We start from the raw sequence: 27540 nt of genomic DNA, 5'->3' as shown, positions 1-27540 counted from the left end.
TCAAAATAAAACATATTTATTTAATGTCCATTTAAATAAAAACAGTTAACTTTTAAAGTAGATTTGGTTCATATACTACTGTAAACCCCCAATAAAATAAAAAATAACATTTGGCTGATTAACAACCTTTAAAATGAGAAATATTTCCAAAAAACATATTTATTTATGTCTATTTAAATAAAACCAGTTAACTATTAAAGTAGATTTGGTTCATATACTACTGTAAACCCCCCGAAATATAAAACTGGCTGAGTAACAACCATTAAAAATGGGAAATATTCCCCCAAAAATACGGACATTTAATAAATAATCAAACTGAATCTTACATATATCTAATCTAATACCGAGAAAGAAAGTTTTGAAGATAACGAACTTGTTCCATTCGAAAGGACACGGGCAAGGCCGACAGGTTTTTGGAGCGCCGTCTCCATGGTAACCCTCTTGACATCGTTCGCAATGGTCGCCCTCCGAATAGAACTGGCAATCCTGCAAGATATTTTTTGCATTATGACACTACACACCGTTAAATATTTCCACTTTATAAACGCGTCTTATATACGAACCACACATTTCCCCGTAAGTTCGTCACACTTGTCGGAGTTTCCGTTGCAGTTACACGGTACGCATTGACCTCCCCGAGGTTCACTCCACTCCCTAAAGAAGCCTGAACTGCACTTCTGTGAGGAAAACACACACACACACACAATTTGACTTTAGGTCGATAAACTAAAGCAAACACTTCAACATGTCTTGACCCACGCGAAGGTATAATCTGAGTGGCAAGTGATACATTGCACCTGTGTATTCTGTTTAAGTGTTATATCAAGCTTACTAGTGAGCTGTACTTATCACAAAGTGCATAGACAGCAAGTGGAAGCTCAGATTGAGAGTGAGAAATGTCACTGAGTGATATCAAGTGGATATACTTGAAAATGGAGCTTGTGTTGAGCTTGTCATATAATAAAAGACTTGTTTTGTAGCGACAAACCAAGGTTTTTTGAAGCTTAAAGGAATAATGCAAAGGGGAATATATTGTTAGATGGGATTAGTAATACTGTTAAAGTACTGTGGTATATTGGTTAAGAAGTAGGGGGGTTTTCAGAAGTATATATTGAATTGAATTGAATGGGTTTTATTGATTTTATACAAGGGATAATGAGATTTAAAGCTTTTAGCAGAAAGTTGACTAATAACAACAACAAATAAAAGACAAATGAATAATTGGTAAATAAGTACCAGTTTTGATATGTCGGACATGAAAGTGAAATGGAGAGAAAATATAAGCGTTTAGTTTTAATGTTTTAGTGTCAATTTGATTTCACATGGGCCGGACTATTTTAGATATAATAAATAGATTTTTTTTTGTATGAATGGATTAAAAGAACTGCATTAAAAGCGCTGAATATTCAGTTTTTTATAGATCTAAAACAATGTTTATTTTAGTTTTTTTATATATATTTTTTAGATTTTACAATAGGATTTTTGAACTAAAAACACAGAAAAAATGGATTAAAAAATGTAGAATTATTGATCTAAAAAAAGGAAAATCAGGAAATTTAATATAAATCTATACTCTTCATTTGAATTTGATCCTAAAACAGAAAGTCAGTACTCATCATTTACTTTCCCGGGGCCACACAAAATAATGCGGCGGGCCAGATTTGGCCCCCGGGCCGCCACTTTGACACATGTGGTTTAGTTGATGTAATATCTCTTGGGCGGGAAGACTCATATTCACTACTTATTAACCTGTGCATTCAGACTGATATGCAAATAAAAAAATGAAAAAAATATTGCTGTTGACCACACTTAGGCCCAAATAAATAAATAAAAACTCATAGTAATATTTTATTTTGTTTGATCTTGCTTATAAATGTGGTTATTTAGATCATTACTATGTATTCATTAACATTTGCAGTTTTGCTTTTGCATTTATACAGAAGTCTATAAGGAAAATATCACATTTTTTTCAATATGCATGTTATTATTGACAGCAAATTTCGTAAAAATATGCAAGTTCTTTTAATGAAGTCAGGCCATATTACCTTCACTTGCAGGTTTGGCGTCTGGTTGCGTAGAAATGGATCCAAAAAACTTTTGTTTCCCTGCAGCCTCTGTTGTTGCACAGCAGATGAAAAAACAAAAGCCAATGAGAACACCAACAAGCACATCCATGATAAGATATTTCTTGGCATAGTTTAATCAACGTTCCTTCTTAGATGAACCTTGGATTTATTTTTAATTTTTATTGCATGGCACAGGCAAGGAGTAGAAAAAGAGAAAGTGCCAAGAAAGTACTGCGTGGGTGTTGGTTGAGGTTCAAGGTTCAGTGAGGTGTGGTTGATCATAATGGCAGTTGCATATTTGGACATCTTGCCCTTTAATAGCGACTCTTATTACAATCACGATAATATCTTTAACAATACTATTCAAAACGTGGTTCAAAATCAAGACAGAGCCCCTATATACTTAGCTAAGATGATTTTCTTTAATGAAATATACAGTGTCTTTAAATATGGGGGACTTGATGTGCAGACTTTTAAGATACGAGCAGATTTAGCAATATAATCCGATTTGAGATACGAGCGCCAGCTTGTTTAGTGCAAAGTTGTTTCAATAAGCATCAGAAATTATACAGATCATTAAAAAAACGAGGCATCGAAGGATTTATGATCTTATTTTCACTTTAAATTGGATTAAATTAAAATAAACGTGTAGCGTGATGCATAATGCGACCACATACAAATATCTACTAAATGGCAAACATTAGCGTTTATAGTCATTGATACAACTGATATTTTGATGCAAATAGTGGAATCATACATGTAAAAAGACAATAGTATGACAATACTCACAGGCTTATAATTGTTTTTCCTCTATGAATATTTAGATTGATTTTACGATTAATAATAAAGTAGTAGTGTACTGAAGCAACGTGTTGGTGAAAAACTATTCTTCTTTATATGTTTAATAAATTGTATTGTACTGCCCCCAGTGGCCAGGGAGAGAAATACGCAGGTTCAGGAATACTATAGTTACATTGAATATTACAGAATGCAGGTTTCTTGTTTCTTTTTATCTTTATTTCTTTAGGTTTGGGTTTTTAAAATGTTTTTGTTCTTTATTTGTCTCAGAAAATTAGATGACATGAGCATTCCTGTTCATTTTTTTCCAGTACTTTAGTTTGAAAATGTTTTCTTAGTGACTATTTTTCCACCAATCCCTATCAATGTTGACCACCGCGTCCCAGTTGCACTCAACAAAGTGAAGGTCACACAACACCTCGCATTGAAGCACTAAAGAGGACCGAATGCCATCCAAGAAGGTTAATTCGATACGAAAGCTCCACTATAGGCACAAAAACATCAGGGTTTCAGGCTTCCAATCAAATTGCAGGATTAACCTAAAATGCACTATAGCATTTATAGGTGGAATTGATTTGACTTTGTCTTAAGTTTTTAATGCCACCTATTTAATGCTTCAGTAACTTTCATTCAAGCTGCTGTTCTCTACAACTGGTGTCAAAGTCGCGGCCCGGGGGCCAAATCTGGCTCGCCGCATCATTTTGTGCGGTCCGAGAAAATAAATCATGAGTGCTGACTTTCTTTTTTAGGATCAAATTAAAATGAAGATTATATATATATATATTAAATTTCCTGATTTTCCCACTTTTGAATCAATAATTGTCATTTTTATCCATTTTTTCAGTTTTTAGTTCAAAAATCATTTTGTAAAATCTAAAAAAATATATATATAAAAAACTCAAATAAACATTGTTTTAGAACTACCGGAAAAATAATATTCAAACCTTTAATCCAGTTCATTTAATCCATATATATTTAAAAAAAAATCTAAAAAACATATATATTGACCAGAAGTACACAAGTAGTCCAACCTGGATTTGAACCTAAGACTCCAGAGCTGTGAGGCAGATGCACTAACCACTCATCCACCAGACTACAACAAAATGCCTCATTTTACCCCCTAAAAAGTATTTACAATACAAGTTAAATCCACTTACTCAATGTTTAAAATGTATTGGACACTTTTGCCATTTTCATATTTCATCAAAAAATCCTCACTTCAGAATCCCTGAACATTACATTACATTATATTACATATTCTAAGACATAACCGCACGTCTTTGGCATTGCAATATAGAAACCAACCTCCCCACCAGGATGCAAATGAAGTATCTTTAAGCCACTGCTCACTCTCTAACTAATCCTCACCAGAATTTCAGTGAGGAAAAGTAGTCCTCAAGGACCACTTTGGAAGCAGATTTTCCATCCAACTGTTCCAAAACACCAACATTTTAACCAATGAGGTTTCTTTTTGAAACCACAAACACCTGCCTACAATCCACTGATTGCACTTGTAGTACACCAGATTGGTTAAAAAGGGGTATCTTCTTGATGGTTTGGAACAAAAACCTGCACCCACTGCGGCCCTTTGTAGAGTACTTTGCCCATCCCTGGACTATCTACTGCACTGCTGTCCAATTTTATTTTTTTGAATGTGTCAGCAGCGCCTCCGGGTGGCCAAAAAGGGGAAGCTCATCCTTGTATGTCCGCATACTGCAGTTGAGGACCTTGTTTACTCCTTGGCTTGCATGCAAGATCTGGTCCAGACTGCAGATCTCAATTCACACAATGGAAGAAACATGACAGCGTCCATTTTTCAGGATGTCTTTTAAGGTAATCACAATGCTAATAACATTTGTATGTTTGCAATCATATGATTGGCTGCTGGCATGTAGGTAGACCTATTAGACTGCATGAATGGGGGGATTTTGGTGGGATTTTTTTTAACATGTTTGCTCTAATCTGGCATAAATTGTTTTATTTTTATTTGCTTGTCCCCCAGAAGGACACACCGTTGGCTAATGCAGTCTTCTGGGCGGCTCACAAGGGGAACGTGGCTCTCCTCCAGCTGCTGCTCAATAGTGGACGAGTGGATGCAGACTGCAGGGATAAAGTATGAGCTCTAATTGTACAATTGCAAGGTTCTGCTTTTGTCATATTCACAATTTATATGTTGGAAATGTTGTTACAAAGGTAAGGCACGTGGGCCTGAATTGGATCGCTAAGGGGTCCGATATGGCCATAATCCAGTGTGGATCCATGTGGTTTATTTAGTCCAGTATATGGGAACGAATGGGAGTTTTCTTGTAAAATTGTGTAAAATTAATGATTGCAATTCCCCCTAATAAATGATTTAAAAAATAAAAAAACGTACAAATGCAACTTCCTCAAAAAGGATGTACTTAAAAGTCTAAAATGTTCCCCAAAGTGGACGTGATGCCCTATAAATGGGCCTTTTATATGCATTAGATTCAAAATTGTTTATATGTCGCTATATGACACTGACAACTTGACTGTCTAGGTACATTGCTTGCTATTGTGCTATATTTATATAGTGAAAAGAGTCCTACTAGCAGTGACTGACTGGCGTGTGTCTTGGAATAAAGATGGGCAGATAGATTTCTGTGAATCGTTGCATGATTATAATTTGTATCACCATGTTTGTTTGCAATCAGTGTGGAACAACAGCCTTGATGGCGGCGTCCTACGGTGGCCACAAAGAGTGTGTCAAAGAACTCATCATGCAAGGAGCTGATATAAACTGCCAGAGAGAGGTATCATGGCAACACGTACACAACTTGGGGTATATGTGTATATAGAAATATGAATGTAAATTTACAGTAATCCCTCGATTATCACGGTTATTGTAAACCATGAAGTAGGGTCACCCCGATTTAAAATAATAATAATAATAATAATAATGTATATATTCTTTTACTTCAGTGCTGAGTCCTAGTAGCAAGTACAAGAGAGGGGAGTGGCTTCCACTTGCGAATTTCAGCTGGGATTTTTACATTTTTGTGAACTTTAAAAAACAAAATGGTTGAATTTTACAATTTCTCGCGTATAAGCTGCTCCCTAAAAAATTGCCTTAAAATCATTGAATATTACAGACATGGCCACGATAAACAAAAAAACAAGAGGTAGAGTCATCTATATTTAAGCAAAGTATAGATATTTATCTTATTTCATTTATTTTTACTTCAGTGCTTAGTTCTAGCAGCAAGTGGAGAACAGGGGGCGTGGCTTAGGCTCACATACTTCCGCGTGGATTTTCACATTTTTAATAACTTTAAAAAATATTTTAAAAAATAAATAAATACATTTAAGAAATAGATATATATTTTTTTCTTATTATTTTACTTCAGTGCTGAGTTCTAGCAGCAAGTGGAGAACAGGGGGAGTGGCTTAGGCTCACGTATTTCAGAGTAGATTTTTATATTTTTATATACTTACAAAAACAATTAATAAAAAAATAATAATAATCCCCCGGGAAAAAAAACAGCAAAATCGTGAAGCCATGATATTTGAAGCCGCAATACTCGAGGGATTACTGTACAACACTGATCAATGCCACTTGAAGTTCAATCATTTGAAACGGACTGGCCATTCTTTGTCATGGGGCTGTATTAGAATATATTATATTTTATTATTATTATTTATGTTATATCTCTCTTTATTTTCGTATGTTGGACATTTTCATGTGTGTTCATTCTTGTATGTTTTCTATCCAGACGGGTTCTACCGCTCTGTTCTTCGCATCCCAGCAAGGTCACAATGACATCGTCAGGCTCCTCTTTGAATTCGGTGCCTCCACCGAATTTCACACTAAGGTAAACATCTTGAAATCCTTCAAGTCGATATTATTCTCATTACATTTCTTTTTCTGAAGTCCTATTTTATTTACTTGCAGGAAGGCGGAACCGCACTCACCGCCGCGTCGCTGCATGGGCACTTCGCCGTGACGGAAACTCTGCTAAAGAATGGCGCCAATGTCCATGATCAGTTGAATGTGAGCGCCATTATACTTCAAGAATTTATTTAGTCTGGATTGCAGGAATTTATTCAGCCTTGTCAGATATTTCTAAAAGACAGATTGATCATAAATCCAAGTAAAATTGCAATTGAGTGAAACCTGAAGAAGACCATTGATATTTCAGTACTACACATTGACGTAAAAATGCAATGTTGCCAAAACTATTGATAGTTCTTCTCACTTTGAAATTTCTTTTTTTTTCACTCTTTTGTTGTTTTTTTGCTTCAGGACGGGGCCACTGCTCTTTTCCTTGCAGCTCAAGGCGGTCACGTAGCCGTTATACGACAACTTTTGGCATCTGGAGCCAAAGTCAACCAATCAAGAGAGGTACCGACCATCTCACAATCACAGAGCTGCCAAATTGTCAAAAATCATATTTTATAGTAGTTAAAGAGAATATAAGAAGGCACACTGCATTATGGCCAGATCGGACTCCCTAGCGATCCAATTCAGGCCCACGTGCCTTACCTTTGAAACACCATTTCCAACATATGAATTGTGAATATGACAAAAGCACAACCTTGCAATAGGCATTTGTACGATTCTAATGCTTTTCAAAAAGTTTCAATTTTTCAATAGTCAACTCTTGCAAAGAAATAAAACTTACTCCAAACGGCAAGTCAACTATTCTTCAGGTTTTGCTCTCCAAAAGCTCGTTACTGGCCCCGATTATTTGATTCAGGTGTGTCGGGGAAGGGAAATCTGCAAAACAGATCGTGATTGAATAATGGAACGTTTTGGCAAGAGGTTAGAAATGATTGGTTAGTTTGTTGAATATCAACGAATCTGTCTTTCAGGATGGAACTGCCCCCTTGTGGATGGCAGCCCAAATGGGCCACAGTGACGTGGTCCGAGTACTACTCTTGCGTGGTGCTGATAGAGAGGCCTCTAGAGAAGTATATTTATGTTATTCAAAGTTCTTATCACAATTAAAAACATCCACTGACAAGAACATCCTATACTATAACCAGAAGGTGGCGCTGTCAGTGTTCTCAATCAAAATCTATTAACCTGCCATTAATGGCAGTTAATTTATACAAACAAACAAAAAACAATATTATATAAGATACAACAATAGGAGCTTGTTGATCTGAATTTCGGTGTGAAGTCAATGTAAAACCAATTCTTTTTTAAAGTAAATCTGGTTAAGTTACAATTCTCAATGTCCAAATCCAATGAGTTTATTAATAAGTTAACTCACATTAAATTGGATTGGATAACTTTATTCATCCCGTATTCGGGAAATTTCATTGTTTGTATGGTGCAGAAGTCTATTGCTGAAAGAACTTTGGAGGGAGTCCAAAGGACTACTGCTATATATTTAGTAAAAATAAACTAGAAAAATAATGGATGTAAACAAAAGAGAATGTGAACCACAGCATGTAAAGTTAGAGTGAAACCAGGAATATAAACACTACTAAGTCATATACCTTGCAGCTTTATGTTTTAACATTCATTTCCGGGCTATGTCTATTAAGGATGGTTCCACGGCATTATTTAAAGCAGCGATGAAAGGACACGATAGTGTCATTGTAGAGCTTCTCAAGTTCTCTCCTTCACTCGGACTTCTCAAGGTAAACCAACAAAAAACAAAACATACTTTAAAAAAAAAAACACTCCCATGCACAAAACACTTGTGATGGTGACGTGTCATCCATAGAATGGATCCACGGCCCTCCATGCTGCCGTCGTGGGTGGGAGTATCCAGAGTGTTGAACTTCTCCTGAGCGCCAACGCCGATCCCGCACTTGCCAATGAGGTCGATACCTAAAAAATGCAAGGTTAAGAGGTCAACTTAATATATTTTTACTCTGCCCTGTGTTACAGAATGACCAACTCCCGGCTGACCTGGCTAAAAACAAACGAATCTTGAGGGTCCTGCGTCCAAAAGTCTTGAATGCGTCGACAGATGACAATCGTTGTTCTTTTCTCCATGGCTGCCTGCACTAAAATGTTTAGCAGTTTAATTAATAGGATTATTTAACATACCATATATTTTGAGCTGACCATTTCAATAGTAAATCTAATGCCGCAACTGAATATAATATTATTAAATAGCACAGTTGCCATTGCCGTCATAGTTTGTCATAAAAGTTATATTTTTCCAAGCATTTTATTTGGCTTTTTAGCACAAATATTGCAGAGTATAAGATTGATTATGTGAGTTGTTTGCATGTTGTTGGATGGATATAATATGTGAATATGAGGGAATTGAGTAATGTTTTGGTACTTCATGTGTTTGTTAATAACACTAGTGCAAAATGTTTACTCTGAAATGTGATAAAAGCATTTGTGGGTATCATTAAAGTAGATTTAAAAGATGACAAATTAAGGAAAATATTTATTGATTTGTTTTGTTGTCTTTGAAAGGGAATATTTAATATTTAATTATGATATAATTAGTTTATCATACATTTAGTTTACTTTTATAAATACATTTAGACGGTCCTTTTCTATTTGATTAAATGGATTACAGAAGTTATATTTTTATAAATTAAAAAAATACATTTTTACGATGTCTGTTTAGGACCGGAAACGGAAATAAGTCATCAGTCACTGAATTAAAGATGGCGGCCCCCTTGTGTCACTGTTATCAGGTATGTCTTGTGAAATGATCGCTAAAACGTCATCGTCCATCAAAAGTTGAACGCGTGTACCGATTTAACATTCTGGCTTAAAACATATCTAGATTTTCATATTTTAGCTGGTGTGCGATCTATAGCTAGAAAGTCGAGTCGTCCCGCAACATTTAAAGTCATTGTACTTCAGATCTCATATGCAACCAATACGCCCCCTCCTCATGAATTAAAATATCCACGTAGTTTAAATGCAGATCTTTTAAAAAAAGTTTTTAAACGTCTTTGTGTCAACTTAACGCCACAACCCATATGCTACATCCCTTTATGATGCCTTGTTAAAATGTGCTTTCCTCTTGATCCTAACACTTGCTAACTTCTACCAGGTACATTTAAGAAGATACTCTTTAGCAATTCCATCATCTTTCCTTCTACTTCACAATAGAGCAAATGTCTTCAGAATACGTAGCCTTCTCAAAAGTTCTTTCCAGGTAAGATGTTCTCAACCTTTTCTGTATGATATTTCTTTTACAATTTTGAGGAATTTAACAGAATGTGTTTCGAACATCTCCCCTATGACGTCACCATTTTTTTCCTGACATTCTACAAAAAAAAGGTATCTCAATCTTCACATCTCCAGGCAAGATATATGTCAGGGGAGAGGGGTGGAGGCCGGAAAGGTTTCCTCGGCGAATTCCTGGACAACTTAAAGCAGGAGATGGGCAAAAACAGTGAAATGAAAGAAAACATTAAAAAGTTCCGGGAAGAAGCCAAAAAACTTGAAGAATCGGACGCACTGCAGCAAGCGCGCAAGAAATATGTTAGTATGCGACCACATCTTATGTATTTGTATTTGATTCCCTGTTGTAAATCATTGCCATTTTCCCAGAAATCAATAGAGTCTGAAACTGTAAAGACTTCGGAGGTTCTTAAAAAGAAATTGGGGACATTCTCAGACACAGTAAAGGAGGTAAAGACTCTCTAAATCTATTTATGGTCCATCGATGGCTATGTGGTCCAAGTGGGGGGGTCAATTTGTGTTTTTTTGTGTGATTAGGGACTGGAGGAGGTTACTCGTACAGAATTTGGAAAGAAGATAAAAGAAGGAATGGAGGAAGCGGCTAAAACAGCAAAAACTTCAGCAGAAAGTGTCTCAAAAGGTGGAGAGATGTTTGGAAAGACGGGTGCATTTAAAGCTATATCACAGGTGGAGACTTTTTCACTAAATTGCAACACATATGAAATTATATTTTAACTGCCCTACTAATTTAAAGTATGTATTTGTCTATTATCGTATTTTCTCGCATATAAGCCATTTTTGTAGTAAAAAAATTGTGTATCAAAGGTGCGGCTTATATGCGGATAAATTAGACTTGACATGCATGAAACGAAACGACATAATGCAAGACAATGCAGTCGATACGGTTTATTTATTTCAAAATAGAGGAAAAGATGAACAGAAAATGCTATACAAAATTTATTTTGATGCGTATGGATGAAATCCAACCAGAAATGTAACCACATTTTGCATAAAAACATGAAAAACATGGGATTTAACAGGGGTGTATTATATATTTTTCTTAAGAATATCCCTTCAAAGTAACACATTTGTACTCCCTATTAAAATTATGACTATGGAGGTGAAAATTGTGAATCAGGGGGCGGCTTATACGAGAGAAATTGGAAAATTCAATGATTTTAAGGCAAATTTAAGGGCTAATAAGCAGAGGAGACTAATATGCGAGAAATTATGGCACATTAATACCCCTGGACCATTTTTTGTTTTGTTTTTATTTTTGCTTCCGAAACATATAACACACAATAATCGTTATAAACAAATACCACCTCCTTTGAAAAGAGATGAATGTTTTTATATTACTTTTGTGTCTTGTATTCAGGGTATGGAAAGTGTAAAAAAAGAGATCGGAGACTTAGGCCACACTGGGCCGTATCGGCCTCCTGCTCGGCTTCGGAAGAGAAGCGAATTTTCCTCAAAGGGAGCATCGGATGACAACAAAGTCTTTGAAGCCAACGAGTACGTGAGTGGCTACCTGCTTTGGTTTAATGCCGAGAGGGGCGCGCCACAGCTATGTTGTCCTCTCTGGACCAGTGTTTTCATTTGTACACCATTGCAAAAGGACTTATGTTTTGTGCTTTTATACAGGGATGCCATGGGTGTGGTGCTCCACAAGGATTCCAAATGGTACCAGCAGTGGAAGGATTTTAAGGACAATAATGCTGTCTTCAATAGTAAGGGGAAAAATGTTTATTATTAGGATGTTCCAGATTAGAAATTGGATTGGAATTGATCAGAAATTGGCTCCAATCGTGTCTTTTTCAGAGGATGGGAATTGTGTTAAAAAGATATATATAAATTTTTGCAATGGCAGTTAATGAGTTAAGGGAACAATATGATACAAAAGTATAATGAAAATAAAAAGTTGAGATATACAGACTATTTTGACACTATTGACACAACAAAAAAATAAAGGAAAATACTATTTTAAAGTTGTTTATATAAAAATGTGTGTATCTGTGTGTATATAAGTGTGTACGTGTGTGTGTGTATATGTATGTGTATGTATATATATGTATATATATGTATGTATGTATATATATGTATGTATGTATATATGTATGTATGTATATATGTGTATATATATATGTGTATGTATATATATGTGTGTATATATATATATATATATATATATATATATATATATATATATATATAATTATTATCTATATATATATATATATATATATATATATATATATATATATATATATATATATATATATATATATATATATATATATATATATATATATATATATATATATATATATATATATATATATAATTATTATCTATATTTATATATCTATATATATAGATATATGAAACAAATCTTGGATTTAACGGGGATGTATGGATATTTCTTTCATTGTATATGTCACATTGACTTAGCTACCTACCCTGTAGAAAGTCTCATTTTTAGTGTAACTTTGTTCATTCAGAACATTTTGACATGCACCTTCTCAAAACTTCATTTCCTCTCCAGGGTTCTTTGCAATGAAGATGAAGTACGACGAGAGCGACAACGCTTTCATCAGAGCATCACGGGCCGTCACTGACAAAATGACCAACCTCATAGGTGAGAGATCTAATAGTAATACTTTTCCAGCCGTGTGGTGGCTTTAACGTTATTGAATAAAAGTACAGTAGAATTTCTGGATTGAACCTTGAAGTTATCATAGTTTGAGCATGAGATTCCATCTCAAATTTCCACTTATGTTGTTATTGAGACTATTTGATGTAGCCATGTAAAAATATCTATTATACTTTGCATAATTGTAAAAATGTTGAATAGGAAAACCAGCCACGTTTAGGAAAAATATGTAGAAAAGTGCCTGATTTTTTTTTTCCAAGGCAACCATCTGTTCAGACTAAATGTGCGTGTTTGTTGCTAAATTACTCAATAAAACATGTCCAGGTGGACTGTTTTCGAAGACGGAAATGTCTGAAGTGCTAACAGAGATTTTGAAGGCCGATCCATCCTTCGATAAAGATTCCTTCCTCAAGCAGTGCGAACATGACATCATCCCAAATATTTTGGAGGTATGCGATGAGGTTGTTGTTGTGGTATTTGCTGTTGATTCTGTGGAATTCAAATCTAGATCAGTACATTTTGATTGAATATAGGGTCATTTATTATTATGGTGTCAGATTAGTGTGGTTGAAAGGTAGTGCAATTTAATACTACCATATTTTCATGACAATAAGGCGCACCGCATTATAAGGCGCACCCTCAATGAACGACGTTTTTACATATATAAGGCGCACTGTCTATTTTGTAGAAAATGTAAGACTTAAGTGCACCTTATAGTGGTGAAAATAGGGTAATTGCTATTGACTTCTAGTTATGAAGTACTCACTACACAGTCACCTCTAGAGCCAGCCATTGTTGATGTTTTGGATTATTTTGTATAAAATCTTGCAGTGGGGGAGGAGCTATATGATGATTTTGAAGATTTTGTAAACTAAGATGGCATCTTCATATTTAACAGTATTCTTTCAGTTCAGGCGTTTTTGTTTTTTTAATATCCGACAGTGGTGGGTTTTCCTTTTTTCTGTTTTTTTCCATATATAAGGCGCACTGGATTATAAGGCGCACTGTCTATTTTGGAGAAAATATAAGACTTTTAGGTGCACCGTATAGTCGTGAAAACACGGTAATTTAAATATTTTAGTTTGTCTTTAAAGGACAAAATGATGAATGCAAATACTCTGTCTTTCACAAGGGTCCATAGGACAGTCATTGTAACATTATTTTTCCATAGAGGACCTGTATTGGAGGTTTTAATTGTTCACGTATGCCTAATAAAGTCATGTTTTGTTTGTCATGCAGGCTATGATCAGAGGGGAGCTGGAGGTGTTGAAAGACTGGTGTTATGAAGCGGTACAACTTTTTTTCTCAGTCTAGAAATGGGGTTTTGACAGTCGAACAGTTCAGACAGTATAGTAAGATCTTTGGGATTCTTTTCGGGTTTGTCATGATGAATGTGAACTCATTTTTTTTTTTTTTACATATTTTGCAGACATACAGCCAACTAGCACACCCGATTCAGCAAGCCAAGGCAATGGGATTTCGGTTCCACTCAAAGATCTTGGACATTGACAATATTGATGTAAGTTAATAAATACTGACAAAATCTCACAGCATTTTGCATAAAGTTGTTCACAGGGATAAAAAAAAGTGGAATTGGCAGCTTGCACGATCTCAGAGAAGCAATCCTTAGCGATTTCCCTCAAATCTACTGACAGATGGCCATTATAAATTCTAAATGGTACGCTAATTGCTTAAAAGATCAGTACAAGGTAAAGAAAAATGTAGAGACTGGTCCTCTTTTATCAAGAAATCATACGTGAAATGACTTAAATTGCATTTTTGGGTGGGTAATTTTTTATTTGTTCAAAACCTGAGACCAAACATACTGTATTTTCGTATATTAGGCGCCTCAGCGTATAAGTCGCACCCTTAAAACTGCCTTAAAATCGTTGAATTTTACAATTTCTCTCAAGTCTAATTTATGCGCATATAAGCCTTACCCTCGATTCAGTCATCATTTTATTGAACACATTTTTGGGAGGGCATTTTTTTATTTTAACAGAAACCAAGAACAAACATACCTTATTTTCGTATATTAGGCGCTTCAGCGTATAAGTCGCACCCTTAAAATTGCCTTAAAATCGTTGAATTTGACAATTTCTCTCAAGTCTAATTTATCTTATAATTTGTAATGAATTTATTTTTAACTTCTCATTCTAAATTCTCTTTTTTATATGTCCCCTTTTCCAGCTGGCCATGGGAAAGATGATGGAACAGGGTCCAGTATTGATTATCACCTTCCAAGCACAGTTAGTGATGGTGGTACGAAACCCCAAAGGAGAAGTTGTCGAAGGTGACCCTGTAAGTGGAACACAAAACTGCACACTTTAATATAAAAATACACTTGCAACTCTGAAAAATAGTGATTCAAATACAACTATTCTTTTTTAGATTTTTATTTAGTATCTTCAAAACCATATCTGTTCCATTTTTCAATTTCCACATTATCTTTTGCAGGCTCAAAATTCCAAAAATGAATGATTTTTAGGTCTAAAAGACTGACAGCCCTGCATTTTGTTTATGCAAACCTCAACAACAACTTTATGAACTGTAAATCAACCTAATTGCCTATTCTAGAACCTCAGGGACATATGATGGTGCTATTGAGGTCAAGGCATCCAATTAAAATAAACAGCCTCTCACAATTCATGATGTATTGCATGTCTCCACTTGGGAGATTTAAACTACTAATTTTCACTAGGATTCATATTTAGCCAATATAACCATTTAAAATCTTTAGTTACACAGCACATCTATCATAATTGATACGTGTAGCGGATTGGTTAGAAAAATCAGAACCAGAAATATATGCGTACCGTCTTCCCTTAATTATCACGACTTCATTTATTGCGAATTCACTTCTTCACGATATTTTTCTACTATTAAGTATTATTAAAAAAATATATATATATTTTTAAAGTTCATAATGTGAAAATCCACGCTGAAACTCATAAGTAAAGTGGTGATCCTACTTTGCGATTTTTCAATTATCGCGACTTTGTTTGTACAACATTAACCGCCATATTCGAGGGATTACTGTAATGCTAATAATGATTGTATTTGTAGAAAAAAACTGACCACCTCGATTGAGTTTTGGTCTGGGAAATAGGAGAAGTCATACTCTGGTTTTCTCTCTTGTTAGGATAAAGTACTTAGAATGACGTGTGTCTGGGCCCTCTGTCGAGACCAAGAGGAGCTCAACCCACAAGCTGCTTGGAGACTACTTGACATTTCTGCCTCAAGCTCTGAGCAGGTCCTCTGAGACTCTTTGATACCCCACACAAGTAACAATTTCTCTCCCTGGGGGGAGTGAATGTCCTCAACCTGATCATTGTGGAGTCAGATGGGGAGGAAATGGGAAAGAATCCGTTCATTGCAGAAAAAGTTTCTGCTTTCAGGAAGGTGTCTTTTTTATGTTTCACCTAAGAGGGCGATAGAGTACCATTCTTAAAGCGACTCAGTAATGTCCTGGATGTCTTGCCCTTACCCAAATTTGAATGGGGAATTATTTTCCTATTGTCAACCTGTTAAAATTATATATGATAAAAATAAGACTACACATTTACTCTCAGGCATATTTGAAAACAAATGACATGTTGATAAGAATCAAGTATATATTTTCAGCATTTTTAATTGTTGCCTAATTGAGGGATACTAAGCACACAAGTCATTATTTTTAGATTAAACTTCATTCAAGATGCTGACAGCTGATGTTTTTATTCCTTTTTTTTTGGAGCTTCATTGCTGAGTTGCAAAAAGACGCAATTTATTCGCTATGATAATTCTGCTTAGCAGTGAATTATGATGAATGCCAATGCTTTTTTTTACATAATCTGATTCTACTATGTATTAGCATTAGCTTGGCATAGTATGTGTTCAATCTAATACATTCTAGTTCATTCTGAAAGGAACCATTACTAATTATTACTATTAATTTCTTCAAGTAAAGGCAGTGTTGGATGACAAATGTTTTTTAGGTTTATTTTACCAACGCAAACAAACCGCCAATGTTGCCAAAAGTTTGACTAAAGGTAAGAACGATGAGTTTCCAGGCTGTATGACCTTGAAAATGTCTAACAAACCTTCAATTATAATTCCAGCTGTCATTCCAATACCTTTTTACAGATTTTTTTTTTTAAATTCATAGAAGAAGAAGTGAGAGAAGGCCTACTCTCTTTTGGAGACAGCTTGGACACTGGTTATACCTCTACTTACGAAACTAATTGGTTTCATAACTTGGATTTTTTTTTGTAAGTAGAGTAAAGTAGAGAATCAGCCTGTTCTTGTCTTCCTATTGTTCTGGCTGGTGATTACGCCGCGGTCGCCACATGCGGTCCTGTAAAAAAACATAAACGGACCACTGACAAAGTAAGTATATGCGTACTACTACACTGACTCTCTTAAATACGCAAACACTGAGGTGGTTCCGGGTCACGTCTTGTGGAAGTGGGACACTAGTGTCACATTGACTTGTTCACTTGATGGATGAATGCAGACATCATGCTGAGGCCTGGGATCTGTAAACTGGCAGCTGCAAGCAAGGCTGACAGCCTGAGTGACAACAGCTCGGAAAATATTAAATATATAGGGGGAAAAATCCATAACATCCAACATACCGAAGTACTATCGCCATTGAAGAAAATGCTTTGGAGTGTCAAATCTATGCGATTAATGTTAGACTTTCATTTTGGTGATATCTTATTCCATGTTTTTCGACGTTACACCCTTGAAAATGAATTTAAGATCACGGACAGTATTCAGCACATGTAAAAACATCACGTGGCTGTCAGATTTCCTTAAACAGCTGCCCTATTTTCATCTCCTGTCATCTGACTGAAGTTCTATTAACTACACTGCCCTTGAGCTCCCATGACACTTGGCCTCCTTTGGGATGATTTAACTGAGATTATCCTGTGCCAAGGATGACTTTTCCCTGCTATTTCCTCTTTCCTTGTCGTTTGGGGGAAACACAAATTTTATGCATCACGTCAGGTTTCTAATGTGAGTTTAATGTAACATGACAAAGCTACTTCGAGGTATATTTCATCGGAGTTAGAACACATTTACTGCTGCGTTGGTTCTCTGATAGACAGGAAGTTTTCAAACTTGAAGGTCACAGACTCTTGTGTTTTTGGCAACCCATATTTAGCAGTTCATAGAGGCCCTGATGGAATTTAATAGACACATGAAAGTGATGAAATTTGTCAGGTTGATTTGTATGCTTGAGAATACTACGTCAAGAAGACGGCTAATCTTGTCCAACTTTTGGAAGTAGTATTATCTATCCTTGACAGTTTTTCAACTGGTAAATACTCATTACGTCAATCGTCAAGGTACTATGGTTGAGCGAGAATGTTAGTTCCCTTTGGGTGTGGACAATGTCTTATTTTAACATGCGAAAATTTTACTAATGTAAAAATCATTAGATTCTCATCAGGATCTCGAGTATGCTTAACATAAATGACTGGTCAGAGATGCTTGTTAAAGTCGTTGATTTGACGTTGAACTGATGAAGAGACTTCATTTCGGCTTCCATTTTGGTTAACGAGACGGTTTTAGCTAACTTGTCGATCTCGGTGCCAATTTAGTCATGATGCGTAGTATTATGTAGGTGAACAATCCAGATATTTTACATTTGTTGGGTTTGTAAAACAGCTTCAGGAATAGGCACAGAAAGAGTGAGACTAATTTAAAGGATATAAGTTTATTACCAGACTGCAGGATAGGGAGAGAGCTCAAAAAGTTGTGAACCGCACAGAATGTTGTCCTTACAACTCTCTTTGAATGAAGTGTGTGAGTATTTCTATACGATACAGACAACAGAGCAAAGTCTGATTAATCAGTGTCAAGTCTTTATGACAACAATGTTTTCATACTTACAAAAACTGTTACAATATGAACAGGCAATTGCAGAGCGACTTTGTCATCTTATCTTACAATTTGTCTTCAGATCTAGTGAAGCCTCATCCACATTTTTTTTCCATTTTTACAAATCCGACATTGTATTAGACTTCCTCACAACCCGGAAAACGGATTGGCAACTCTAGTTCTGTTTCAAATCAGTCCATTCTTGAACAAAACTAACCGCCACCTTTTTTTTATTAAACAAAATGTTATCTAGTTCATCTTTTCATAACATTCTACACCGCTATTCCAACTCGTAACAATGTTCAAGATCTAATAATATTAGATTGCTTTTTGTCTTCCATGTTCTTATCTCATTTTCGTACCTTGCTCAGGTCCCCACATGATCTGCCGGTGCGATCTAACCCGTTATTAAGGGAAATGAGATCACTTTTAATAAAAGAACATTATCTCAGAAAGTTTAGGAAGCAAATTCTTGGTATTTGCTCAGCATTGCAGTTGAGTGGCAAAGCTTGTAGTTAATTTATGCAGAGATGGATATGTTGCTTTTGCGGTAATAGGCTGTGAGTGTATTCTGATCGGTACTGTGTCTGTCCTGCCATGCACATCCGCGGGCTGTTGAGACGTGGAAGACGTGCTGCGGCTTCTCGGTCTCGAATTATAGTGCAAATGTTGGATGATGGCGCCCAGTACGCGTGCACTGTCTGCATGTGTTGATGTGGATACGTAAAGCAGTCAAAATGGTTACTGCAGGCCATCAAATTGACTCATTTTTCCTGTGTTCTTGCTCAAATTTGACATAATTTTCTTTCCTGATTGTTGTTTATACATCTGGACATTATAGCAGTTGGAAAATCAAAAAAAATTTTATATATATTTATATATTTTTTTTATTTGCATTGCCTCTGGCACTTCTACTTACAAATATTTAGACGAATTTTGCCTCTGGATACAAAAGAAACTCCGAAATGCAAAATCTGACAAATTCTAACCTCCTGTATTTTATTTCTGAAGTTGTCGATATTTTAACAAATTATTCTGTTAAGGCTTTTCCAGGTAAAATGCGTCTCTACTTAAGAAAAATCCATGTGAAGAAGTCACTTCTGGAATGAATTCATTTTGTAAGTAGAGGTAGCACTGTTTTGTAATTCAGTGTTAAAATTTAACCATTTGTTAACTATTTTTACAGGAAAATGATCATGAACATTTATGACAGAACCATTCAGGTAAGTCAATAAGTTGCATGTGGTATTTAAAGGAACTGTTTTTTTCCCCAAGATAGTTATAATATTGAAAGCAAATGAATTGTAGTTTTTTTGCTGAAAATGATTGTGCTAGCATTACTAGGCTAGTATTAACAATTTAAGGACAAGCTATTTTCTTTTATACACATTGAATTTTAAGTTTTTAGACAAGGTTCACTCAATTTCTGCAAAAAAATCATTTTACAGGGAAAGCTGGCACCTGGCATGGATTCTTCACTAATCGTCTACCGTAAATTCCACCAAAAGTCTTCAGGTTTGTGGAATTAATCTTTGTTTTCATAAAAAAAAACTTGATTTTCCTAACAAATTTCATGTTTTTACTGCATACACTGAAGTATTTTTTTATACTGTTTTTTATTTATCGCGACCATCTCTGGTCAATATCAACCGCGATAATCGAGGGATTACCGTACATTTAAACCTTTTGCGCTTCTCAGGGACACATTTAGTCAGTTTCATTTAAACTATCATCACTCCTCACACATTCAAATCCAATCCTCTCTCCAAACCCGCCACACCATCAGCTTGCTCCGTCTAATTGTAAGCAGTGGATCCTTTATGAGAAAAGTGATTCTGCTGAGAGGAAGGGAAAAAAAAACAATGGATGCAAATGTTGTTTCCATTGATCGGCCGCTCTCATCTGTCCAACCCGACAAATCTGGGGCCATGTTTACCTTTCCCATCCAAGGTCTAATATGTCGTCAAATTGAGTGGCCCCGGTGCCCGCTGGAGTCTGAGTATAATGGCGTGAGGAAAAAGTAGGGCTGTAAATATGCGGGGACGCTCCTCTGCAGACAAATACTCCTTCATAAGTCGCCCAGAGAGGTGTCAAACAAGGCTATTAACTTTTAGGCCCACACTGGTGGACAGAAAAAATATAGGAGGGGACATTGATCACAGCAGGAAGAGCAAGTTGTGTATGAGAACTCTAACAAGAAAAGGAAAGAAAAAAACAGATTGTTAGATGTTTCTCCACTTTGATGACTCATTGGGATATCCGTTTGCCAGAACGACGAAACAAGTGTGCAGAGAGCAAATCAACAAAGATTAAATACGAGAGACACATTAGCATTAAAAAAAATGTAAGGTGGTTTATTCATTTAGTTTGAAAATGTGTAACGATCATTTCTATATTAAATCTAAAGTCCCGCCTCCATGTCAGATTTTTCTGGCTCTGCGTATAAACAGCCACGTTTGTGTATATGTATATATATGTATGTATATATGTATGTATATATGTATGTATATATGTATGTATAGATGTCTATATATGTGTATATATGTATATATATGTATGTATATGTGTATATATGTATGTATATATGTATGTATAGATGTCTATATATGTGTATATATGTATATATATGTATGTATATATGTGTATATATGTATGTATATATGTGTATATATGTATGTATATATATGTGTATATATGTATGTATATGTGTATATATGTATGTATATATGTGTATATATGTATGTATACATATGTGTATATATGTATGTATACATATGTGTATATATGTATGTATACATATGTGTATATATGTATGTATATATGTGTATATATGTATGTATATATATATGTGTATATAAATGTGTATATATGTATATATATATGTGTATATATGATGGAAGATGTTGTAAACAAAGATGGCATCTGCATATTTAACAGTATTGTTTCAGTTCAGGCGTTTGTGTTTTTTTTAATATCCGACAGTGGTGGTTTTTGGTTTTCAGTTTTTTCCATATATAAGGCGCACTGGATTATAAGGCGCACTGTCTATTTTGGAGAAAATTTAAGACTTTTAAGTGCGCCTTATAGTCGTGAAAATATGGTACAAGTTGTGGCAACGTGCCAATATTTATGCGCATGACTATAATTGACGTCAATATCATTCCGATGTATTTCATAATTAGTTTTCAAAGTTAATGTTGAATAAGAAAGAAACAAACAAGGATTCAATGGGGACATCATCTCTTGGCAAAAGGTAATAAATAACCTGACTTTGCCACCATACATCATTTAATCCCCTAATAAAGATCTACAACTTGTGCAGTAATCATTAAACAGCATCTTTTCGTTAAGCTTCATTAAGCAATGCGAGAGTTTTGATGAGCAACAGTTAAGCACTCCCGGGTTTTAGCTGAAAGTGAGTCGATATTTTTTCAGCTAAAATTCTTGAGTCTTGGATAATGCGAGGGATTTTTAAGGGTAAAATGAAAATTGTATACAGTATACATTCAATATCGTATTTGTAAAGTACTTTTAAAAAATTCGTAATCCCGTTGTACACAAATATCGAAACTGTACTTTTTAGGTCTTTTTAAATGTTATTTTTAGCATTGTAACTTTGTTTCCCTAAAAAAAAAAATGTTGAAAACTGTAAACAGTATACATTCAATATTGTATTTGTAAAGTACTTTTAATAAACTTGTAATTCCGTAGTACACTAATATTAAAACCATACTTTTTAAGTCTTTTTAAAATGTTATTTTTAGCATTGTAACTTTGTTTCCCCCCCAAAAAAATGTTAAAAACTGTAAACAGTATACATTCAATATTGTATTTGTAAAGTACTTTTAATAAACTTGTAATCCCATAGTACACTAATATACACACCATACTTTTTAAATATTTTTCACGTTATTTTTTGCATTGTAAATTTGTTTCCCTAAAAAAAAAGTTTTCTCGTAATGCAGCCTTATTCTTATAACAATAATCGTTTTGTCAATTAGAACCATACTCGTTTTCCCTTTTCCGTTAGTATTTCCTTCCCCAAAACGTCACTTTGCAGAACCTTGCACCACAAGTTCTCCTAACACGCTTGAATGTTCTCCATCTTTCTTTTCCCTTTTCTTGCAATCCCTTGCCAAATTACACGCATGCCAGGCGGACACCGTTAATCCACGACTTGGTTCTCTTGAGAATCCTCGCACGGCTAATCATGCTTTAAGAAATAATTGCGGTCATTTAAAAGCAAGGCATGAATGGTACTTGATAATGGGACTTCATTGTCCCTACAGACATTTATTTCCTGGCCAACCTCTATAGCCTACTTTAGACTCAACTGCAAAGTTCTCCATGAGGTCCTCTAAATATTGTTTATATTCCTTTGCAAATGTTGCCCCTATTTAAGGGCATTCAGTTGTAAAAATGTGTACGCAGTCAAAAAACATTTTTGGCCCGAATATAAGACGACCCAGTTTATAAGACGAACCTGTTCTTCAAAACACAAGTTTTTAAAAGGACTTTTTGAACACCAAATTACATTTTTTAGATAGAAAATAATGAGTAGCTCTGGAACAAATGATTATAACAATATGTTCAAGAGAAAATGTATGTTATTTTGGCTCATTCATCATGCAAACATTTCTATCTTGATCTAAAATCTGAACATTTAAAGATGTCAACTAAAGTGCAATCATATTTGTAAATAAATAGCTTCTGGATTTTTAAAATGTAAATTTACTAATCTACTGACATAAAACAACACTATTGCAAAAACTACACTAACCATCAACATGTTCAGCATTCACTTTAAAGATATCTATCATTATGAATTGCCATAATCTCTAAACTCGGAATTTAAGACAACCCACACTTTCCCAGTTTTATTTCAATGCAAAAAAACACCGTCTTATATTCGGGCCATGTATCTTGAAAGGTCAGTTCCCTGCCAATCCATCCCAAAAAAAAAATGAGAGGAATAGATGTTTACCGTATTTTCACGACTATAAAGTGCACCGGATTATAAGGCGCACCTTCAATGAATGACATATTTTAAAACTTTTTCCATACATAAGGCACACTGTATTATAAGGCACACTGTCTATTTTGGAGAAAATTTAAGACTTTTTAAGTGCGCCTTATAGTCGTGAAAATACGGTAATTGCTATTGACTTCCAGGTATGAAGTACTCACTACTTTACAGTCACCTCTAGAGCCAGCCATTGTTGATGTTTCGTATAAAATTTTGCAGTGGGGGAGGAGCTATATGACGGAAGATATTGTAAAGTTTACAATATCTTCCGTCATATAGCTTAGTTTACAATGTAAACTAAGATGGCTGATCTGCATATTTAACAGTATTGTTTTGGTTCAGGCTTTTGTGTTTTTTTAATATCTGACAGTGGTGGTTTTTCGTTTTTGGTTTTCTGTTTTCTCCATATATAAGGCGCGCTGTCTATTTTGGAGAAAATTTAAGACTTTTAAGTGCGCCTTATAGTCGTGAAAATATAGTACCTTGTTTTAAGAAACGGGTCCATAAAGGGCAGGACACGCGATGGGTGTATTCGGGGAGCCCGTGACGTACGTATTGTACCTGACCCGCTCGCCGGACTAAATAGAGGCATTAGCCGTTCTATTGCCGAGGCTTACTGGCCTATGAAATGTGCCGCAAAGCAATGTCCTGGGCCTAGGCAGCGAGTGATGAATGGCTTATATTCCTGTGTAAAGCATATTAAAGTCAGATGGCATGATGGATCGTAGCCAGCAGACAGCAGGGAGAGGAAGTAAGATTGGGGGGGTTAGGGGGGTTAGATTGAGGTGGGAGGCAAAGGGGCTTCTTCGGATAAAATATGCAAAGGGCGGAAATTAAAAAAGCAAGAGGAAAATATCCAAAACTGGTCGCTCATCTCTGGGGTTTTTTTTGCATTTCAAGTGCAAGATGACCGAGAGTGTTGAAGCCATTGTGAATTTTTAATGGGTCGCCTTCAGGGCGGCGCTCAGCGTCTGGTCTTTGCGGTCCAAACCTCGGCCGTGTGTACTTGCTTGACTTCACACGGGTCGAGTGTTAGCCCAAAGGGAACATTTACGTTCTACCTTATAGGTCATCAATCCCCCACTGAGTGACAACCCTTACTGTAAGTTGACTTGAACTGTGAATGGATGGAAAATGTCACAGCGATTATGCGCTTGTTGATGTTGTTTTTCATTTATATTTGCCATAACAAAAGATATATTATTTTTTTGGTGTTGTAAGAATAAGGAGAACTTTTGGTTTTTCTAAAAAGATGTTGTTATTTAAGGTATGAGAAAGAAATTGATAAATGTATGTTTGTTTATTCTTATTTGCGTGGAAAGTACTCTTAAAAGTTGTACTATGTACTACTTATGTACTTGGACTATGTATTTTTATTTTAGCAAATGATAATAATGAAGTCATGACAAAAAAGTAGTTAAATATTGTATTTATTGCTTTTTGTTCTTATTTGAGTTTTAAGTACTCTTAATTTTTGTACTTTTTATGTACTTAAATTGTTTTTTTATAGCAAATTCTACTGATTAAGTCGTGGCAAATAAGTAGATAAATATTGTGTATGTTGTTTATTATTGTTTGAGTGAAAAGTACTCTTAAATTATGTACTTTTCTTTTTAAAAGGTGACTGATTCAGACTTTAATTGTCGTTATTTTAATTGAATAACTTCTACTGAACATATTCCTCTTTTGATCCACTTGGTCGTGGGGGTGCTGGAGCCTATCCCAGCCATTAATCCACAGTACCCCGTTTCCATTTGAGTTCTTTTCCAGAATTTGCTCATCTACATTTATCTTAACAAAACATTTTTTTTCTTCCGGAAGCAATTTCTTTATTTTGCTTAAAACAGAACAAAGCCAATTGAATCCATGTTCCTTTTCACTTTGTTAAGCCTAATAGCAAGCACCAGGGAATGTGGGTATGTGGGGGGTTTAGTCCTTTTTAAAGGTCTGCTTTCATGGGTACAATGTGCAGACCAATGTACTGATTCAGCGCTGCATTCCCTGCCGAATTAATTGAACGTTAGTCTAACCGAAACCTCCTGTTGTAGGACTGACACAACGCCGTTTAACAAGGTTCTTCCATGCCCCATCAGCTAAACCTCTGGCCGGTAAATTACACACACACACACACACACACACACACAAAATACTCCAGGGACGTAAGACTCGCAAGGTCAGTGGCGACAAAGTCGCTCTCTATCCCCGCAGGTTTTGATGACTTTCACATTTAGTCAACTGACTTTGCCTCCAATCAATTGTAAGGCCAACGCGTTTTTACGTTCATGTTTTTGTCATGAACCATTTGGCAGCTCCCACTGCAGGATGGATGAATCCCGCCAGGGACGTGTAGCCTCAGGGAAAAGTGAGGTTTCAAATATTCCAGTAATTCCCACACACAGGCACAACAACCTATTGTATTTTCACGACTATAAGGCGCACTTAAAAGTCTTAAATTTTCTCCAAAATAGACAGTGCGCCTTATAATCCAGTGCGCCTTATATATGGAAAAAACAGAAAACCGAAAACAAAAAAACACCACTGTCGGATATTAAAAAAACACAAACGCCTGAACTGAAACAATACTGTTAAATATGCAGATGCCATCTTAGTTTACAAAATCTTCCATCATATAGCTCCTCCCCCACTGCAAGATTTTATACAAAAAAATCCAAAACATAAACAATGGCTGGCTCTAGAGGTGACTGTAAAGTAGTGAGTGCTTCATACCTGGAAGTCAATAGCAATTACCGTATTTTCACGACTATAAGGCGCACTTAAAAGTCTTAAATTTTTCTCAAACACTTTTCTGAAGACAACTTTTAATATGAGATTGCATTAAAATGAAATTACTACATTCTAAATAGAACAGAAGCCAAAACGCATGCTTGAAGGGAAAGTGAATCATGTTTTGTCAGTGTTATATTGGCTGAAAAGGGTAATGATGTATGTTGTTCTCTCTTAGGACAACAGTGCTCTTTATGGAAGATAAGCTTCCCTAACCCCCAGGGGGTCTAACGATACCCCTCAGATCTCATTATCAGGCTTATTGATCGGTTATGGCCAGCTTGCACCTCCATCCACACGTACATTCAAATCGACAAAAAAAATCCACTTAAACACACAAATCATTAACAAGATGGAAAATAAAAAAATAATATTGAGCCTCCGACACCCCCCCCCCCCCAAAAAAAAAGCCTTACACACTCCAAAGTCCCAAAAACGTAGGGCCAAAAAATAAGTACCTTTTTAATATCCGACAGTGGTGGTTTTTCGTTTTTGGTTTTCTGTGTTTTCCATATATAAGGCGCACTGGATTATAAGGCGCACTATCTATTTTGGAGAAAATTTAAGACTTTTAAGTGCGCCTTATAGTCGTGAAAATACGGTATATAGTACACATGTAGACATGTCTTTCTATGTGAATGTGTGTATGTGTATGTTTAAATATATATATATATATATATATATATATATATATATATATATATATATATATATATATATATATATATATATATATATATATATATATATATATATATTTGTATGTATATATATATGTATTTCAGCATCGCGCTTATTTATTTATGAACTAATTTATTACCTCTTTATTTACGTCTGTATTCTCACCCTCATTCTACTGTGACAGTGAAATTCCCCTAATACGGGATGAATAATGTTATCTAATCTAATCTGTTGTGCTTTTCTGAATTTAAAAAAAATCTTCACCAGGAATCTATAAAAGTCCAATCCAGTCTCCATTTAGCACCAAATGCGCCCCACAAACATGAGTCCCTCTTTAATTATATTATCAAAGTGGAAGCCTTACCCAAAGATCCAAAAGGCCGTACTCATAAATCTAATTAAATTTCCTCTACATGGATGGCTGCTCCTTCTTGTTATTGTCTCTTGGCCGTGAATACCCCAAACACTTCTTCAGTACCGACCCAGTTCTACCTGGATCTTGTATATAAGTATATCAATGCCAGCAACAGCT

The 27540-nt window shown here is 35.4% G+C and overlaps 4 protein-coding genes across 5 annotated transcripts in view; 3 read left to right on the top strand and 1 right to left on the bottom strand.

The window, feature by feature from the left end:
• Window positions 1–2947, bottom strand: part of LOC144196275 (laminin subunit alpha-3-like) — a 38232-nt gene extending 35285 nt beyond the window's left edge. The window contains exons 1-4 of the mRNA XM_077716260.1: window positions 2856–2947; window positions 2046–2114; window positions 564–677; window positions 374–486 (exon numbers count right to left, since the gene is read on the bottom strand). The gene's annotated coding sequence lies outside the window, so the exon portion shown is untranslated. The remainder of the gene's footprint in view (window positions 1–373; window positions 487–563; window positions 678–2045; window positions 2115–2855) is intronic.
• The window catches only part of lsm7 (LSM7 homolog, U6 small nuclear RNA and mRNA degradation associated), a 233169-nt gene that overhangs the window by 79961 nt on the left and 125668 nt on the right, over window positions 1–27540 (top strand). The window lies entirely within an intron of this gene.
• ankrd29 (ankyrin repeat domain 29) lies at window positions 4444–9246 on the top strand. 2 transcript variants are annotated; one of them, XM_077717246.1, is made up of 10 exons: window positions 4444–4697; window positions 4867–4977; window positions 5540–5638; window positions 6599–6697; window positions 6778–6876; window positions 7129–7227; window positions 7698–7796; window positions 8379–8474; window positions 8561–8659; window positions 8728–9246. In XM_077717246.1, the coding sequence occupies exons 1-10, from the start codon at window positions 4686–4688 to the stop codon at window positions 8848–8850; spliced, it is 936 nt and encodes a 311-aa protein (XP_077573372.1). In that variant the 5' UTR covers window positions 4444–4685; the 3' UTR covers window positions 8851–9246. The 2 variants fall into 2 exon arrangements, with proteins under 2 accessions (XP_077573372.1, XP_077573374.1); XM_077717248.1 differs by lacking the exon at window positions 7698–7796.
• Window positions 9437–16353, top strand: LOC144196727 (mitochondrial import inner membrane translocase subunit TIM44-like). Its single transcript, XM_077717135.1, has 13 exons — window positions 9437–9497; window positions 9863–9967; window positions 10093–10296; window positions 10366–10446; window positions 10534–10683; window positions 11375–11511; window positions 11641–11726; window positions 12542–12634; window positions 12974–13098; window positions 13889–13939; window positions 14079–14168; window positions 14840–14950; window positions 15792–16353. Exons 1-13 carry the CDS (start codon window positions 9468–9470, stop codon window positions 15909–15911), a joined length of 1383 nt encoding a protein of 460 aa, XP_077573261.1. The 5' UTR covers window positions 9437–9467; the 3' UTR covers window positions 15912–16353.

The sequence above is a fragment of the Stigmatopora nigra genome, chromosome 5 (genome assembly GCF_051989575.1).
Source record: "Stigmatopora nigra isolate UIUO_SnigA chromosome 5, RoL_Snig_1.1, whole genome shotgun sequence".
In the NCBI taxonomy this organism is placed as follows: Eukaryota; Metazoa; Chordata; class Actinopteri; order Syngnathiformes; family Syngnathidae; genus Stigmatopora; species Stigmatopora nigra.
Note: the sequence above shows the minus strand (reverse complement) of the source record. Positions and strands in the feature narration are given on the sequence as shown.